This window comes from Protopterus annectens, chromosome 9.part0 (assembly GCF_019279795.1).
Source record: "Protopterus annectens isolate FY-2018-M chromosome 9.part0, PAN1.0, whole genome shotgun sequence".
In the NCBI taxonomy this organism is placed as follows: Eukaryota; Metazoa; Chordata; order Ceratodontiformes; family Protopteridae; genus Protopterus; species Protopterus annectens.
The window spans coordinates 1,481,343,947-1,481,362,857 of NC_056743.1; the positions used below are offsets into that span (position 1 = coordinate 1,481,343,947).

The following is an 18,911-nucleotide window of genomic DNA, read 5'->3' on the forward strand; positions in this document are numbered from 1 at the left end:
AACTATCCTATCAGTGAAAAAACATTTTGGCATACCGAGAACGGGTTTTCTCTGGATGGGCATGGCTAACACAGCAGAAAAAGTTACAGACTCTCCTATCAATGAAAGAACATTTTGGCTTGCTGAGAACTGACTTTCTCTGGATGAGATAAGAATACAAAGAAGGCTTCAATAAAAGAAAATAATATTTTCACCAAGGACAAAGTTTTGAAACTATAAACGTGGTTGTAAAGGTGGACATTTTGGTAATCTGAGTCAGCTGAGGAAGTGCAGTGTGTCTGACAGCTATATTTGTGTTATAAAGAAAAATGAATTAATCTCACAGTAGTGCTTGGTCAGCTTTTTTCAATCAATCTGTCAGCACTTACGAATATATAGCTATACAGTCTGTCTGTCTATCTGCTGGTAATGTAGCTCTTGTTAAATTCAATTTAAAGAAAGGGTTGTGAAGATAAACAGTGAGGGGAGAAGTGAAAGAGTTAGAGATTCCATAAGTAAAGATCGATAGAATAAATAGGGGAATTAGCGATTAGGTAGTGTACAACAGGGGGTATGAAATGGAGAGAGGTTGGTGAGAGTTAGTACAAGAGGTGGTTGCAGCAGAGATAAAAGTGAGTGAGAGGAGGCTACTAGGGGGAGAGGGAAAGGGCTAGCTAAAAGGAAATGAAGGTGGATGACAGGAGGTAAGAGGAAGAGAAATAGTGGGGTGGTTGAGTCAAGTAAAACGTGGATAGGATTCAGCTTGGTTTTGATCAGGGACAGTTACTTGACTTGAGTAAGAATTCTTTTAATTAACATTTGAATTTCTTGAAGTTTAAGGAAGTTCTAATCTATAATTTTAGTTCCATAATTTGGTCAACGAGTAGGAGTATAAATATTGACCAGCAGTTTTATTTGGTTTATATAGAGTTAAAAGTTGCTTGTCTTATGAGTGGAGAGCCCGCTTAGCATACCTCGCAACCTCTTAGTGCAAAAAATCTGGACAAAGCTTAACAGAATGGGGGGGGGGCGCAAAGGCCCCAAAATAGGGACCGATTTTAACGATTGCTCTTTATAAACTTAGAAAGTGGCTAGAATAACAGGATTTGTCTTAGCATGTATTTCTATGAAGAACATGAAGTCTGAAACACAAATGTATATCATTATTAGTGACTTCAATCCACAGATCATCCCGATAATGCACGAAAATCACAAATTTTATGAACAGATCAAAAATATGAGGCAAAAATCTGCACAGTCAAGCGGTGTTAGGTATATATATATATATATATGGAGATAGAATTTAAGGCAGGACAGTTTTCAGATTTATAGCTAATTTTACGAGCCATTGTTAGTTGGAGGCAATTTAGATGTTGGGGAAGTTCGAGCCAGTTATATGGATATGAACGTATATATACACGGTAATCACTTAGGACGACAGGACTATCCACCGAAATTCCTATCTATTCACGGGTAATGAATAATCTTTAAGGGCCGATACACACAGGACACCCTGCGTAGGACGGTCAAACTCTAAAAGATCTTCCGAGTTCTGGGAAGTGCTTGTTACACTGTAGTGGTTGCATAGCACTAGTTGATTTTCAACTATGTCTGCTTATTATATTTTTATTGTATTTATGTCCAGTACTTCTTGCCTATCAACGTGTATGTTTCACCGTTTGTATTTTATGCTACTACAAGATCGGTAACTGTTGACATTTGGGACTGCATATTAGCCCAAGTCATGGCTTAAAACGATCTGAGGACCAAAACAGTCAACAACGAATAAATAAATAAACACACGCATACTACATGCCGAGGTAGACCTCACATAAGTGCCCATAAGAAACACGAAAATGAGAATTAAGATAACTCCAATGATGATTAAAGAGAACAACAGTCCTCTCGTGAGATAACTCAACTACTAAACATACCTGAGAGAAACATGCAGCTAAGGGTCGCCTGCAGTGAAAGTACAGAAAAGCTTATACATTTATTAATAAAGTATTTAACCGTCATTTAATATCAAGCAATAAACCCCGCAAAGCAAAACATGCTTGCTAACAGATAAGAGGAAACAACCGTCTAATCGTACACATGCTTACTCCATGCAGATTAGCCAATCAACAAGTAGTTGGGAAGGATTGTGGGCCGCAGTGACCTAAGCGCGTGTGTTGCGCACACTTACTGCTGCAGTTTGATCTACGAAAATGGAGCAGGGTTACGGAGGTAGGAAACAAATTAGAACATGAAGTGGTTTAGCTGAAGTACAAAACGCTGTTTGTATGACAATAGCCCGATTTTTCTCCCACGTAGTTGTAGATTCCAAAATACTGATGAATTTACTATGAAGTATGTTAGTTAAAAACAGTAGTGATTTATAGGGCCCATGCTTTTGGCCTTCTGATTCTGCTTTTAGTTTGCATGGTCCTTTTGGATAGTTTTTGATAGGATAAATTGGAAGAAAATATGATAAATTCTTTGAAGCTATAAGGAGCGCGTGTTGTTTTGCATTGGTTGTGATCCCTATTCGTACTTATTTAGGAGTGCTAGTTGGTTTTTCTTTGCAACCAGGAGTTGTATTCCAACCTTGCCCCTAACTTCCCAGTTTAAGCAAATTCTCTCAAACATTTGGACTGGTTTGGGTTATGTTGGAGTCTCCCCGATTGAAGTGTGGGGCGGTAGTCCGTATTCTAGTTTATGTATTTTGAGTCCAGTAAAAGGATGAACGCCGCTCTGTGTGATACTCAAATCACGGTAACATGTGACTAGGTTTCAAAACACTGCCATGTTGATATGTTTTTTTTTGTACTGTACGATTTTGCTTGGACGCGCGCGCGCGGGGGGTGGGCTTCCGCATTTGGGGGTGGTGAAAGGCGGTCCCTGTAGCAGCTGCCTGCTCTTCATGTGAGAGTTTTGAAGTAAAAAGTCAGGGGTCACGTTTGCTAGTAATTCTATTTTCTGTTGACACTAAGGGGCACTCCATGCATTTGTTATGATTTTGAAGTACTTTGCCATTATGTATTTTTTATTACAAGCTTTTTCTGAAGACGCCACAAGATGGCGGACTTGGAGTTGCGTTGCTACGTTATGCGTGGCTCTCCGCGATTAAATGATTTATCTTGAGTAGTTTTGGACATGATTTTCAACTCAGTCTAACCTAAAATTTTTGCTATGACTTTCCCCCAAGTGTTTTTTTTTGGGGGGGAGGGGGGTAGCCTAATGCAAATGGCACACTCTGCTAATGTGTCTGCTTCTACTGTCATAACACAGTTAGGTATGGGTTTGAATCTTGCAAATAAAGTACACGGTCATGTTATTTATAATCAACTGATAAAGCTTCGCAAGCTTCCGTCGATAACATTCATATATGATATAGTCTTAAAATGTGGAATATTCTGTTTTTTCATTCGTGTTATCCACATTCATTTCTTACTGATGGGTAATAACTGGTTAGTAGATTCATCAAGCTTATATTTAAACATTGTGGGGGATTTAGCTTTTCCTTTTTCGAAGCAGACCATGATACAAATCTATTCGTTTTCAGTAAATGCATTTTAATACTTCTAGATTTAAGGAAACTCGGAATATGTGCAGTAGGCAAATTTTAAAATTTTCCATTTTGACATGGAGTTTTTAAACCTTAATTGTCTTCAGAACTGATTTCATGTACGTAGAGTCTAATAGTCTAGTAGTAATTGCGATGCAAAATTCTGGAACTTTTTATATAGTGATGGATTGAGTGACTTGGTAGACTGTTAAAGTTTTAATACTTCAGTCGGACTTCAAGTTTTATAGTGGAAAAATGTGATGTAGAAATATACATAAAATGGAAATGTAAAGATGTAAAAGCTGATTGGTAAGAGTCATGCCTCTCAGGTGTACCTCATTACGAGGAACGTACCTCATTTGGGGTCTTAAAAAGTTCATGTTCCTCGAAGTTCCAATAAGTTCCACATTGAAACGGTCTGTAACGCATTCAATTTTGGGAATTTTTTAAATGAAATCCATGGTAAACAGAAATCATATTAATTCATTAAAAGATCTTCTTTGTAAGTAAAACCAACATATTTTAACCATCCTATGACCTTCCTAGCTGAAGTTGTTAGTAAGCCATTAGTATGTGTTCCACATTTTGCCCATTTGTTCCACATTATGAGGGCTAGTGTTCCTCATTTTGGAAATAGAAGGTTGAGAGCTATGGTAAGAGTAGTTTTTTAAGGTGTTTATGTTTTGATTGTTCTCTTCAGTAATTGTAATCGTCCCACTTCCTGTCTTTGTAAAAGCCCAAGTCTCTCTCCGGTTCTTTTGGCAGTTGCCAGAAAAGATGTTATAAAAAAATTGGAAATTGAACGTGGTTCCTACGTTCAAAGAATTTTTAAACTTAGCAAAAATACTGTGTACAACTGGAAAACGGTGATCACTGTAAGATCTATAAATCTTAGACCTTTAGCTGTATCTCTAAGTTACAGCAAGACCTTTCAGTTGTTGGGATAATCTTGAAATGTCAGTATTAAAATAACACTGTTCTTAATGTGTTAATTGTATAAGATTACCCTTATTGTATAACAGTATGTGAAGTTGAACTCTTTCCTTTCTGTGTGTATGTATTGTGAATGTTATATTAAAAAAAAATCTTAAAATACACTTTACGAGTGTTGTAAGTTAATTGAACTTCAAGTTTTCAATGAAAGTGTTCCTAATTTGTGACACTTATTGCTTTATCCCAGACTTTACAGGACAGACAGAACAGAAAAAATGGACAGTAATTATGCATATGGAGTATGGCTGGGGTTTATTTATTTTACGTTTGTTGACCGCGAGAGTCCAACTGGACACTGGTCTATTTTCAGCAGAGGCCCATGGAGAAAAGCTCCACATTATTATTTGTATTGTACAGTTAAAAAAAAAATGGCATTTAAATATAGATATTAGTCCAGTTAAGGACACAAGACAAGAAGAAAACAGATGTAAAACAACTGTAGAGCATGGTGCAATTTTAAAATATGGTGACATATAGTATGGCTGGGGTTTGGTTGTAAGGATGTTTTATTTTGAATGAGTCTAGTTTTGAGTATTGCTCGTTTCCATAAGTGGTTTTATAAGAGGGGGCTCTAACCTTGCTTTCTCAGGTATGAAGTCAGATCACTGGATCTGGGTCTAGAATGGTGATTATCATTACCCACCTAGATCAGGCACCAGAAAGTAAGGGCTGCACCACTATACCCCATTGAACTAGCACACTACAGGCAACATTGTCTCTGCAACTTTAGAAAAAAAAAATACCATTAAAGTGCTTCATATGTGCCATTTTAGAATTTGTGCTTATTATTTTGCTCCTGGTGCAAGAAGGGCAGAGTGCATAGATTCCCAACTCTTTGGTGGGGAAGCGAGTGTTTGAATGTAATCTTTCTGATTGGTCTGGCTGCTGTTCAGGAAAAGCCTGCAGACCTTGTATCATCTGGGTTTGAGACTGTGTATCACCAGACAGGCTGTTCCCTGCTTCTCATTTTGGGATTGGTGCTCTCTTGCTTCTGGTGAGACAAGAACCAAAGGAGCACTGTATACTAGCAGAGTGAAGCCGTGGTGAGACTAGTACTAGTTGGGCAGTAGCCATTCAGGTGACTCCCCTTGCCTCATCATTCTTGACAAGCTGATTTTTTTTCTTTTCAGTAAGTACTGCTTGGTTTTCTTCTAACTTTGGAATATCTGTTTAAATACTTTATCCGCAAGTAATCAGGCTCTACTTATTAGTTTCTCCTCATTTATTTAGCTGTGTACTGTATAACTATAACCACAGATGCTTGTAAAAACAGCATTGAAGTTTCACATAGGACAACTAGTTTTGTAGTGAGAAGCACTGCCCCTACAGTTGCTAACTGGATACAGCTGACATTACTTTGTTCTCCAACCCTCTAATCAGTAGAGTGTCTGTTGGCGCCTCTTTGACCCTCTTCAAAAGGAACCTTGATGAGATAGGAAATTCACCCTGGGGATCACGTGGGTTGCCCTGCTAGACAGGCTGTAGGGAGAAATAGCCAGGGAATTGTTATGGCTAGGCTTGTATAGGACCTAGGGCTGATGGCCTAGTACCAACCTATGGGTGTGAACTTTCCTACTAAGTCTGCAACCAGCTTGGTGGATGTGGGCATCCTGAGGAGATGTAGATTGCCTCATGTTTACTGGCAATCGGTTAATTCCCAAACTGATATGGTATGTTAGAGGTGAATTTACACAATGTCACTGGAGGCAAAGCTCTTGCATAAACACTTCTAATGTCAAAGTTGTCAGTAATACTTGTTCAGTGTACACCACATAATTCAAAGCAAAAACATAGACCCATATATGCTGAGGCAGTTAGACTGTAACCTTTCTGAACCCCGAAGATGTCCTGCATGAAGTACACACAACCCCCAGTGCACTGTTACAAAACAGCACATACAGCCACGTCTTATGGAGCCTCTACTTCTGAGCCCATAAGACAAGCCACCACACAGTCCAAAACTCTAGTCATTGAAGACTGCATTGTGATATGCACTGATCTCCCTCTCACCAGGGTGAGTAAGGAGAAAGTCACCATTGCTTATCAGGGATGATGGTCTGCCACATTACGCACATACTTGGGTCATTGAACCACAAGTACCGGTATGACTCTCTCCTAGTCTGTGTTTGTAAATGACATGAGGTGTTTGTAAATGACATGAGATGCATCTCCCTGGACTATATTGAGAGATGTCATGGAACTCTGTGTCAGACCGGTATGAGCCTAGCATTGAGCAGCATTTTATCTTCAAGAGTGATGCCACCATATGAATGAAAAATGATGCATGTCAACATTTAGCTTAATTTCTGGTGTCATTCTAAGGGGTTGCAATATTTGTCAGCATGGAAGGCGATGGTCAATAGGCTATGCTGCTTTGTCAGGGGTAGTCTGTGCCTCTCCCCTCTTTTTTGGAATATTGGCTAAAATATTGTCCTCCCCCATAGTCTTTGTTTAGGCAATGCCAAACTGAAGGTACTTCTGATATAGCAAACAGAAACCAAGAAACTCTAAAGGTGTTACTGCTCCGTGCTAGGAGTCTTAAAAAAAAAAAAAAAAAAAACTCCACTCACTAGAAGCTGTTCTCACACTAGAGAATGCTGACATCTGTGTGGTTTCTGTGACATGGTTTAAAGCCTTGAAGAGCACACAGAGTGTGCATAGTTGTGCCTTCCACGCGTTTAGACTACTACTGTACAGGCAGGGACGAAAGGTGGAGGTGTCTCAATTTTACAGGAAAATGCACTTGAGCCTATCCATGTTCAAATAACCGTAGGCAAAATCTGGTACCACTTCTTTGCAAGGTATAGGTCCTCTTCTTTGAATAGGAAACCCATACCATTTATTTGAACTTGCTGGAAATGCTCACCATCCAACCCATTACATATTTATGGGTGACTTTACCCCACTATTAACTGGGTATCGTATGACACCAACATACAAGTGCAGAGATTTTTGTTTTGTAAACACACTCCCTGGACCAGATTACCAATAACTTAACAAGGGGTAGAACCATACTGGATCTGGTCCTCACTAAGATGGGAGAATGTTGCACGCACCCTAGTGTGTAATGTTTTCTTAAAAGCTCAGATTGCAAAATGGTGGTGGTTGAACTAAAAATAAAACCTGGAACCCCAGCTAACCCTGGAATGTTCAGAATTGCTCCTTTTTAAGTGATAACCTGATAAAGTTTCAAGCCCTGAGAAAACCGCTGCCTGTCTAGAACTGCTCACAGAAACCATATACAAGCATGTTAATAGCTGCATAGAATCAACTGTAACCACCAGGAAGAAGTACAGAGCTAACTCAGAAAAACAAGCCACCCTGGTGTACACGTAACATTAATAGGCTGTATAATAGAAGGAAGAAAGTCATGGCAAAATTAGGAGGTACAGCACCCAGCAGAATAAAAGCACTCCTCAAATTTAAACAAAACTCTGAGCACAAATAGTTTACCAAAGCCAGATTTGTGGTAAAGTTGGCCTCCCATGCCAAGAATTAACCACAAGGCATTCTTCGTTATATCCGCAACCTCAAAGAAAATACACTATCGTGTGCAAAGTTAATTGTAAATGGAGCCACTTGTACTGAACCAGAAGATGTAGCAAACCTACTGGTCAAGAAATTTGGCTCCAACTTCTGTCCCTGTTTTTTCTCCATCAACCTTCTCCCAGGAAATACAATTGAATGTTACTCCCTTTATCAGTAGGGAACAGGTCCTTAATGCTGTCCCCTAACACCAAGAACACTGCATCATTGGGCTCGGGCAGTGCCCCAGGTTACTTTCTAAATGATGTGAAACATTATCTGTAAGGCCCTCTTGAATTGCTAATTAATTGTAGCCTCCAAATGTGCTTCATGCCTCATGAGTAGAGAACAGCAACAGTCATCCCTTTACAATTACGTAAAGGTGGGCCATCTACAGACCCATAAGTCTCACTAGTCTCGTATACAAAGTCATGGAAAGAATTATTATGGAAATGATCCATGGTGACATTGGGTTGTGTCCAGTTGGGTCCAGTGTCTGGAGCTTTGCTATATGTCAGGTCATGCCTATTAACCCTGGTGGAGTTCTTTGAAAAAGTCCAAATCAGTGCATGGGAGCAAAATAGTTCACACTACCTACTGTGACCTGGCCAGGGCATTTGACACAATCCCCTGCTTGGGCATCGTTGACAAACTTGACGGTAGGTACAGACCCTTATGTCACCCGGTGAATAGCCAGTTGGCTTACAGAATCCAGGAAATTAGAATTTGGGAGTCGTCCTCTACAAAGAGGCCAGTCACAAGTGGAGTTCCTCACGGGTCAGTCTTGGGACAGCTCCTTTTTGACAATTCTCTGAAGTCAAGGTCAACATCAGTGGTCTTTGGCTGACTAAATTTGCAGATTGCAAATTAGGAGTGGTCATTGAATCGCCCACTGAGACAAATGTTCTCCAGAAAGGGCTGACGCAGGCAAGCAATGCATGATGGTATCCTTTGGGAAGTCCTCCACCCCTGGAAACTATTGTATTGAAACACACCCCTAAGAGTTGACCCAGTAGTAAGGGACTTGGACACGCTCAGTAATTTGGTCTGAAGATCATGTGTCTACAGTATTGAGAAAATCATTCTTTGTTTAACTTATAACAAAGGTATGGTATGTAGGTCCACAGAAGTTATTGTTCCAATGAATTCATCATTCAGCACTCCTCAGACCTGTCATTGAGTGTAATGCCTTACTTAGTATGTACCTAACCAGGCATGTCCAAAAATTGGAACGTCCAGAGTTTTCTTACTAAAAACAATGCAGGGCATAAGTAACATGTCCTGTGCAGACTGTCTCAAGGTCCTATCCATGTATTCTGTCTCCTACAGACTGTTGAGGGGGAGGTCTATGCCTCGCATACAAGGTATTGTCAGACCATACTCTGATGGACCTCCTGCATATCTGCAAAACAAACGCATGTTCTAAAGACTAACTTTGCCTGTGATAAGACCTTGTGTATCCCAGCGACGACTACTTCTGTAGAACAGGTTTACCATCCATGTGAAGTAGTTCCTCCCTAACCAAATTGGACAGTTGGATGGGGAAGAGGAAATTCATCTCTGGTTTGGCACCTGTGGCTCTAATGGACGCAACCAGTCTACAAATGGTTAATCTCCCAGGCCCCTGATTGTAAATATTTCAACTCCCAAGCCTTTGGATGTACCCATCAAGGGTACCAGTACTTGTCAGAGATTTGGGATGCTAGGCTTAAAGAAGCACTTGTAGTTAGTCACACCTGTGAACCTATACCATAAACATAATTTGTGAATTGGGGTTGGTATAATAGTTAAGGTGTTTATTTCATAAATGGAAAATACTGGGATTAATTCTCCTATTGGAAATTGGCTAGGTGTAAATATATATGGGCAACTAGCCTAGTACTTGCATGTGAACCTATAGCACCTTATGATGTCCCGTGTTAGTTTTGGTTCACCTGTATTGTGTGGCATATTGGTACTCTTATTGCCCCCAGTTTTGGGTTGGGTAGGTGTGATGCACCATCTGAGTGTCTGTGTACTCGTGTCCACTCTGCTGGGTCAGGGTCCTCCAACCCAAACTCTCACTATCTGTGAGTCTGTCTCTTGTTGTGTGTCCCCATTATTGGGTCAGGGTCTCCTCCCCAGGAGGTGAAGTTGGTGGTCTTCCTGAATCCCTTTTGAGCACTAAAACCATAGTAAATTCTTTCTTTCACAGAATGTATTATGTTTAAGTTTAATTTGCTTGGTAAGTATGAAGAAAGTCAGTAAATTCTGAAGGAGAGCAGTTGATTACTACAGTTTTTGCCTTCTGATTTAGTCTGAGTGTATGTAGTACAGTTTTAGGCTGGGACACCTTTTAGGTATATGTAGAAGATTGTGGACAGCAGCTAGTTGCGAGTAAATGAGGTAGTTCTAGTCAGTTGAGTATTTTGAGGGCAGTGGTTGACCCTATAAGGGAGGCTATAGGCAAACCTATACATTTTGTTCTAACATGGAGATTTACAAGTATAAGAGAGGCATACATTAGTATTGACAGTAAATAGGTGTATGCCTGACTAGTGTGAGTACTTTGTTTTTTATATATCTGTCTATAATTGTCTGTCTCTATCTATAATCTCTATATATACTTACTGTGTTTAACTGTTGCCTGATTATATTTGTAACCCCTCTATTGAATTAAGACATGTTTATCTCCAAAATCTACGCTAATGTCTCTGTACAGTATTCACAAAATTTACTTTCTTTACATATTATGCTGTATAATTTAAGCTAGTCATTTTTTCTAAATTTTTAATGCCTCCATGTATTTGTGCATGGAGCTTTTCTCCCTGGGCCTCTGCTGAAAATGGATATGTATCCAGCTAGACTAGCCCGGTCAACAAATATTTTTTATTTTTATTTTATTTATTTTATATCTCCATCTCCTCCATCTCTATCCGTGTATGTATATTTGACAGATGTTTTGAGTATAAAAAATCAAATGCCTGACACGGCACCAAAATTAGTTCAAATTATGAATCAAAATTTGAAAGATTCAAATGCACTCTTAATCAGAAAGATATGGGGGGAAAACGTTTTATTGGTCAGGGGTAAGCCCCCTCGCCAACTTTTATATGCACATATTTTTTAATACCAGCTCCATGGTAGCAATACAATGGGTGAATGTGTTTGTGTGTTAATATAGCAATAACAGACTGTTGGTGTGGCATATTATAGCAATAATCCTCGCCTGGGTGTGGGTAATGCTGGATTTACCCACGGTTAGTGTGGTTTGGTCACGAGGGCGAAGCCCGAGTGGTCAAACAAAGCCAACTGTGGGCAAAATCCAGCATTACCTACACCCAGAAGTGGGTTATTGCTATTTATACAATGACATTTAAGGGGAAAAAAATTACTTAATGGCATTGTATAATGCCTCCCTGCTGCCCTTCCGCAGCAGTCTAGTATTCTGTGGCAATTCTGATGTACTGCTTATGCAGTACATCAGAGCAGTGGGCTAAAGCAACGGAGAAAGAAAGATCTCCGTTGCTTTTTACAAACTCTCGCTATGTTAAAGGAGTTTAACATAGCGAGACACCTTTAAAAAAAAAATCAATGGAGATAGGAAGAATTTTGTTAGCTTCTCGCTATGTTAAACGATTTAACATAGCGAGACAGTGTGTAAAAAAAAAAAAAAAAAAAAAAAGGCAACTGAGATCTTGCGTTCTCCGTTGCTGTAAAAAGTTATACTAATGGAAAAAGTCCCGGGCGAGCGGACCTTTTTCCATTACTATAACTCTGATTTAACAACGTGCATGCTGACCAGTCAGCGTGCATGTTTTGGAATATTAATGGGGGGGGGGGTTGTTGTATAATGAAAATTTGCCCGTAGTTGGTGTAGTTTAATCACAAGGGTGAAGCCCAAGTGATTAAAGCCAATTGTGGGTAAATTTCAATATAGCACAACCACAGGGTCGGTTATTGCTATTATGCAATAACATTATTTAAGAAAAAAATACTTTATTTTTCTTAAACGTCTTTGTATAACGGCGCATTACTCTTCGGCTGGTGGCATATTGCTGCCTTGTTTTGATGTACTGTGCATGCGTATGGGACTTGTGCTTCAATGCTTGTGCAGAACATCAGGTCTGTTAAGAGGTAGCAACGGAGAAAGGAAGATCTCCATTTCTGCTGCTGCTTTGATATAATCAATAATAATAAAAAAAAAAAAAAAAAAAGGCCAGGAGAGTCGAGACAGGCAAAATAAAAGGATGACCAGGTAATGTTTTTTAATGTTTTGTAGAACGTACCTGATTATCCTTTTATTTCTGTTTCTGCCATCTCCTGAACGTAAAATGTTTTCATTTTGTATTAAAAAAATACGAGATATAGTAACTGGAAAAAGTCTGGGCGACCGGACCTTTCCCGTTGGTATATTCTCAGATTTACAGTGTGCACTCTGGGCTGGCCATTCAGCGTGCTTGTTTTTGAATGCTAATGGCCAGTGTGCGTATCTTGAGTGTGAAGTCACTTTTTTATAACGAAACTAATAGCAATACAGATTATTTGGCTTTGTAAAATGTGGGTTTGTTATTTAGTCTTAACTTAGAGCTTTGTAAATGGTGATTGAGATACTGGAATACCATTTGGTGCATATTAACCTAGCTTTGTCTAGGTACATCCTCCCCAGAGACCTTACGATCTGCCTGATGATGCCACCATCCTCTAGCATAATTTAATATATCTTAACCATCTTTTTTTTTTTTTGGGGGGGGTGTAGAGGGCTACCTCCTTCCTCGGTATGACCGGAGTTGGACCTTGAGTGCCTGTTTTAAAGAGAGGAAAAAAATGCTGAAAGGAGGAGGAGTGGAGTGACATGGGCGTACTTGCCTCTATTTGAAAGGATGGTCTGGGATTTAAGGTCTCAAGGTAGAATTTCTTTTGGAGACTGACCCACATGAGTGCTCACTTTGTGGTGGGGGGGTCAGGCTATTCCTGGGGGTTATGTCATTGGGGGGAAGTGAGTGACAAATCCTTTGGATGCCCATTGCATGCCGATCTCTGGCATGTTGTGTTCTGTTGGGAATTGGTGAGAAAAAGAAATGTAAATGGCTGCATAATTGATGACCCCCATGTTTGCACTAATATACAGGGAGAAAGTAAAGTCAGTTGACACCGACTGGTTGTCGGGCAGAATTGTGCCAAACTTCCTTTAGTTTTAACACTTTAAAGGCAGAGTTGTTATTGCTGGAATGTTTTAGGCAAAAATGTTACAACTAGTGTTCACTTCCACTGTTTGTACCTGTGCCTCCCCCAAAAAATGGTCTCTCCTTTTCTCAACAAGAAGAGAACGACACCTCATTACTCTTGAGCTCAGAGGCATTTTGTCTTGAGTACTCTGACGATGACTTGCTCTACCTAATGCACAAAACCCTGCACAGTGGCGAGTCTCTCTCACTTTTGTACATTTACTGTGAAAAATACTTTTGTCAGCTTTGTTTCCAGTCGAACAGTGCCATGGTTTCTCTAGACCAGCCAATGCACTTTCATCAGTAGGTCATGCCTTTTCCAACACCCACCCTCTTGTAATCAGAAACCGTAACACATTCAGGAAGCTGTTTTCAGTATCTTGAAAAGTAAGCCGCCTGCTCATTTAATTTATCCCTTTATTAACAACTGCTTTATCATTCAACTGGCCTTAAAAAAAAATCTGCAGATTTTCCTCTTACAATTTTTTACTGTTTTAACATGTCCATGTTTTTTTTTTTTTTATAGTGGATCTTTTTTTAAATGAGTGTTTCATTAAGTTGGTTTCTCTGTCTGTATATCCGTTTTGCTGCATTGTTTGAACTGTCAAGTATATCATTGACACTTTAAGTGATTTGGATGCTAGGTTCGATACTAGCTGCTGGGTAATCTTGGGCTCCTTTCCAGCTATGTTTAATACTAGTATTAAGAAAAGTGACCCAAGTTTAGAAAGCATTGTACGACATCAGTAGTAGCTACAATAGTAATGATTATATAACCCCCCTTTAGTCTCTTGTTCAATTAACACTTTTTGAACTGCATTTGCCATGAAACAGAATGTAGTATTTGTACTGCTGCCTTTAGTTATACAAAAATGTTATTGATGGGTGTATTTGTAAACTGGATTTTGTGAATATTTCCTGATGCCTTTGTTTAACTAAAGAGAATTTCTGTTTTCTCCTGAAATGCTTTACTGTTGGCAGGAAGCTGCTCTGCTACAAAATGAGGTTATGGCTGGTATTGTACCCTTGTAAATTTCCATGCAAGTGGTGAGGTTCTTGTTTTGTAGACTGTTTCATACACCTTCAAGGAAATGTACAAAGTTTTGTGTGAAATGCATAGCTTCTCATTACATCTGAGATCGGAGCAGTTCCAGTTCCTTAAGGCATCATGTTTGTGTACTTGGATATCATGATTAGGATGTAGGCAACAAAAGGCAGTACTAGGATGCACATAATGCATCTGCGTTAGTGGTTAGGGCATGTTTTTGAGAACTGTCCTTTGGGGGTATTGACTCTAATGGCACAGGATTCAAATGCACACCTTCTTAGCTTTGAAAATTTAAAGGGCCTTAAAGGTATAAGCTGAGAGGTTTGGAAGTGGGTCAGTCTTCTGTTTTGCAAATTTGTGCTTGAAATTTAAATGTTTTATTAGGGTTCATACTTAAAGAAAATGCAGTTTTTTGTCATGAGCTTGACTCTGCGCTCATCTGTCTCTCCTCTCTTCTGTCCATCTATCCCAGTTGGAAGGGTGCAACTGTTCCTGTACTCAGAGCTCAGAGTACAGTGCTTCTGTGTGCATGGCACCTAAATATTCATTGTTGACTTTCTCTTGCTGCTGTTGTAACACCCCCCCCCCCCCTGCAAACCTCTGCTTTGTCAGCAGAAAGTACATGCTTCCTTTTTAATAAGATTTTGTCAGGCCTCATTTGATTTTATACTTTATAAGTTTCCTATGTTAGTAAGTGGTAAAAGTGGGTAACTTTGAGTTCTTTAACTGGATGAGCTTGCTCCATGTGAGTCCCATTTGCATTTTATTTGCTTTCTGATTTGTGTGGTTTTGTAAGTAAGCCAGAGTATGCCAAGATTATGTAGCATCCAGCAACCAAACATGAGACAGCAATGTGCCTTTTAAGGCAGCATCTTTTTTTGTGAAGTGGGGGCTCCCCATTTTAGATAATTGGCTGCTTGTTTTCTGCAGCTGTTTGGTGTGTATGAAATGGTTTGGGTTTTAATGTTATGGGCCTCCTTAACTTGACTGCTCCAGTGGAGCTCTGGAGGTTTTACTTCCATTGATTGCAGCTAGAGCTTTTTGACCATATCCAATTGTATCCTCACATTTCAAACAAATATTCATGTTTCTGGACACACATGGGTTACTAAAATGTAAATGGCACCCTATGTAGCGCAAACATGTTTATAGTGGTAGTCCTTCATTAGATTGTAGGTTTTCAACTGGATTTTATAAGTAGTTATAAACAGTAAATTTATGTGATTGTGAGAACTTAAAAATATTTCAGTAACCATTCGATATACAGCTGTCGGCATTTGCTTTTCATGTGAGGCTGTACTTTTTCATATTTTTCTAGTCTCCAATTATGACTCTGAGTAATTAATTTCTTTAGCAACATTGGACAAACACCAATAAGGTTTTTTAAGATGTTGTCTTTCAATAACTTGCATATAGCATTGTTAATGTGACTAAGAACCTGCTGTAGTAGATGCCCAGAGGTGTCTGTCAGCCATAACTACAGAAAGGCTTAGAGGTGTCAGTAGACTGCAGTGAGTTTTTCCTCACTATCTAGTGGTAACCCAGTTACTGGTTACAGTAAACACTAACTCTAACAGAGTTTAACTAAGGCAGTCTTGTGGTTTGTAAGCCACTTATGCTTTGCAAGTAACTATTTAAGCCCCACATTTGCACTTGTTTGCGTGTAGCGGTGATTTATAGACTCAAACCTTTTTACTTGTTTAAAATTTTCCCTTGGCACTTTGCTTGGGGTCCTCCATAGGTTTTTCGCTGCCCTGCTCTACTGTCAGGTGGAACACTTAAGCCTAGCTTCAGAGATACCAACACACCTCTTACCCATTACTAAGTGCAACCTCTTTTCCTGACAATATAAATTTACCTAACACTATGGCTGGACAATTTCCCACAGTTTCTCCAGCCATCTTGGTTGACATGGGCATCCTGAGCAGTGCAGCAACTACCTCATGTTCACAGATAGCCCTCTACTTCTAGGCCACACAAACTTAAGATGTGAGAGGTGGACCTATATTAAGAACCTTGAATCCATGTTCTCTCATACAGCAGTCAGGAAATATGAAAATGAGCAGGTTATCGCCATGCACACCTCACCTCCTACTCCACCCAAACCCACATCTACATATGCAGAGGTCCTCACCAGAAAAATACCCAATCACCAGAGACCTCCCAAACACAAGCATGCTACACATACTTACCTGCAGAACATAGTACACAATAGCTCATGCACCAGTGTCACACCTATCAAGCCCTTAAGGCAAAACACAAAACCAAGCATATTATTCATAGGTAATTCCATCATGGATTAGTACTAGGCTATCTGCCCTTGTGGGCCATTTTAAGCCTAGCCAATTATCCCATGTGAGAATCAAACCCTGTACCTTGTGTTTGTAAGGTAAATACCTTCTCCATTATGCCAGCCTCCCATGAGACGCACAGATGTCCCTGTCACCAGGCTGGTTAAGGGAAAAGGTCACTGTCAACTGCGTGTTGCGTGCCAGGGTATGCCATATCACACATGCACTCAAATCTCTGAACAGGTACCGTTATGACTGTCATAATCCATGTTGGTGTGAACAACTTGATGTACCTCTCTGGACTACATGAAGAGAGCCATGACTGAACTCTCACACTGTGTCTTGGGCAGGTATGTCCCTAGCCTTAAGCAACATTTTACCTTAACCTAGGATGATGCCTCAATACAAGCAGAAAATGATTGACTTCAATAATTGGCTTAGTTTCTGGTGTCATTCTAAGAGGATCCAGTATCTGTCAGCCTGGGATGACATGATCGACAGACCTCGATGTTTTGCCAGAGATGGTATTCGCCTGTCACCCCTGGGATTTCGGCTACTGGCTAAGGCTCTTGCCACCAGGGCCGGCCTTAGCCGAAATGGCGCCCTAGGCAAAGTAGTGCTCAGGTGCCCCCTTAAGCTCCACCCATACCACACTCATGAAACACCCCTATTTGAGCCACGCCCACATTCCCCAATAAAGCCACTTCAGTCATTTCCTTAAATTATTTAAATGCACAGGAAGAAAAAGATACCTTGTAATGTAGTTATACTGCAGCTACCTTTGCATATGTATTTTCTACTTTAAATACAAGAGCCAGATCATGGTCAAATAGGGTTCTAGGAAGGGTACTAGACCACCACCCCATAGCAGCCCCTCCTGCAGCAACCCCCAGCAGCAGCCCCCTCCTCAGCCATTCCAGTGTTCCATTATTTGGTTATCTCACCAGTTACCATGCATATGTTCTATTTGCTTCTACAGTGATTACAGATATTGAAACAAAATAGCACAGACACAGATAGCCACTTGCTAAACATGAACTCTCTGACCATAGTTTTCTATGGGAAATCACTGCTGCTGTGGTTTCCAAATGTGTGCCTGCAGTGACTCCTTGGTTTGGAGATTTCTCCCTTCTTCATGTTTGTGCAACTATGGAATTGTCGTATATAAGTTCAGGGTGTAAGGGTACAAGCCATCAACATGGTTAGGGGTACAGAGGAGCTTGACCCCCCCTTGCAAAAAGTACTTACGTTTGACTTTTTGTGGGGTTGATTTGCTTGACCATTTGCACTCACCTCCAGGCTAGTTGCTCAGCATAATGCAGCCAAGGTTATCCAAGTGCAACTAACTCTGGGCAAAACTGCAATCCAAATTATAACTAGCTACAGATCACCCACCATGCCCTAGGATTTCCACTCTTCTTTTCTTGATGTACTGGAAAATATTAGGGTTCAACCAAACACCCTAATAATGGGAAATTTCAACTACCCCACCATTAACTGGGAAAACTACTCGTATACCAACTCCTTCGCTCAACGCTTTCTGGAATTCATAAACTCCAATGCCCTGGATCAACTTATCCACAACCCCACCAGGGGCAACAATATCCTAGATCTAGTCATTACCAATATGAGTGACCGGTGTGCCACACCTGAAGTCAATGCCTCATTGGTCCGATCGACCATAAGCTAATTACCATACCACATCCTGCCTCCACCCCCCCCATTAAGGAAACCATGGTAAAAAATTTCTCCAAAGCCAACTTCATGCTTCTTAAGACGGAAGTGGTGAACTTCATGACACCCATGCAGATGGACAATACAGTTACTACTACTGAATCCTACACAATTGCACTTTATAAGCACTTACATGAGTGCATGGATCGTGCTATCCCAAACAGAACCAAGACGCTATCCTCCAAAAAAGGAAGCCAATCTGGTGGTCCCCTGCCATAAACAAACTGTACAACAGAAGGAAGAAACTCTTGCAAAAGAGAGTAAAATCCCATGAGTGGAGGAGCTCCCTGGTCAACCTCATTAAGAAGCTACAATCCCTGATAAAATCCTCCAAAGCTAGTTATGAAAACAAAATCGCCACTGATTCTAAAGACAACCACAAAGCATTCTATAGCTATGTCAAGAATCTCAATGGCAACACTCAGATCTGCTCTGAGTTACAGCACAATGGCACTAAATATACAGACCCAACTGATATTTCCAACATCCTGGCAGATAGGTTCAGTGCTAACTTTACCCCCCCTCTCACCCCCTAAAGAGCCCATCTCTATACAGGAAGATTGCAAAGTTCCTGTAATCACGGC

General features: G+C 40.2%; 1 protein-coding gene across 1 annotated transcript in view; it reads left to right on the forward strand.

Annotated features, from left to right (window-relative positions):
* Nucleotides 1-2,088: 2,088 nt before the first annotated feature.
* The window catches only part of AKAP8 (A-kinase anchoring protein 8), a 1,438,733-nt gene continuing 1,421,910 nt past the window's right edge, over nucleotides 2,089-18,911 (forward strand). The window contains exon 1 of the mRNA XM_044084424.1: nucleotides 2,089-2,208. Within this exon, the coding sequence (XP_043940359.1) occupies nucleotides 2,190-2,208 (19 nt within the window). The 5' untranslated portion in view covers nucleotides 2,089-2,189. The remainder of the gene's footprint in view (nucleotides 2,209-18,911) is intronic.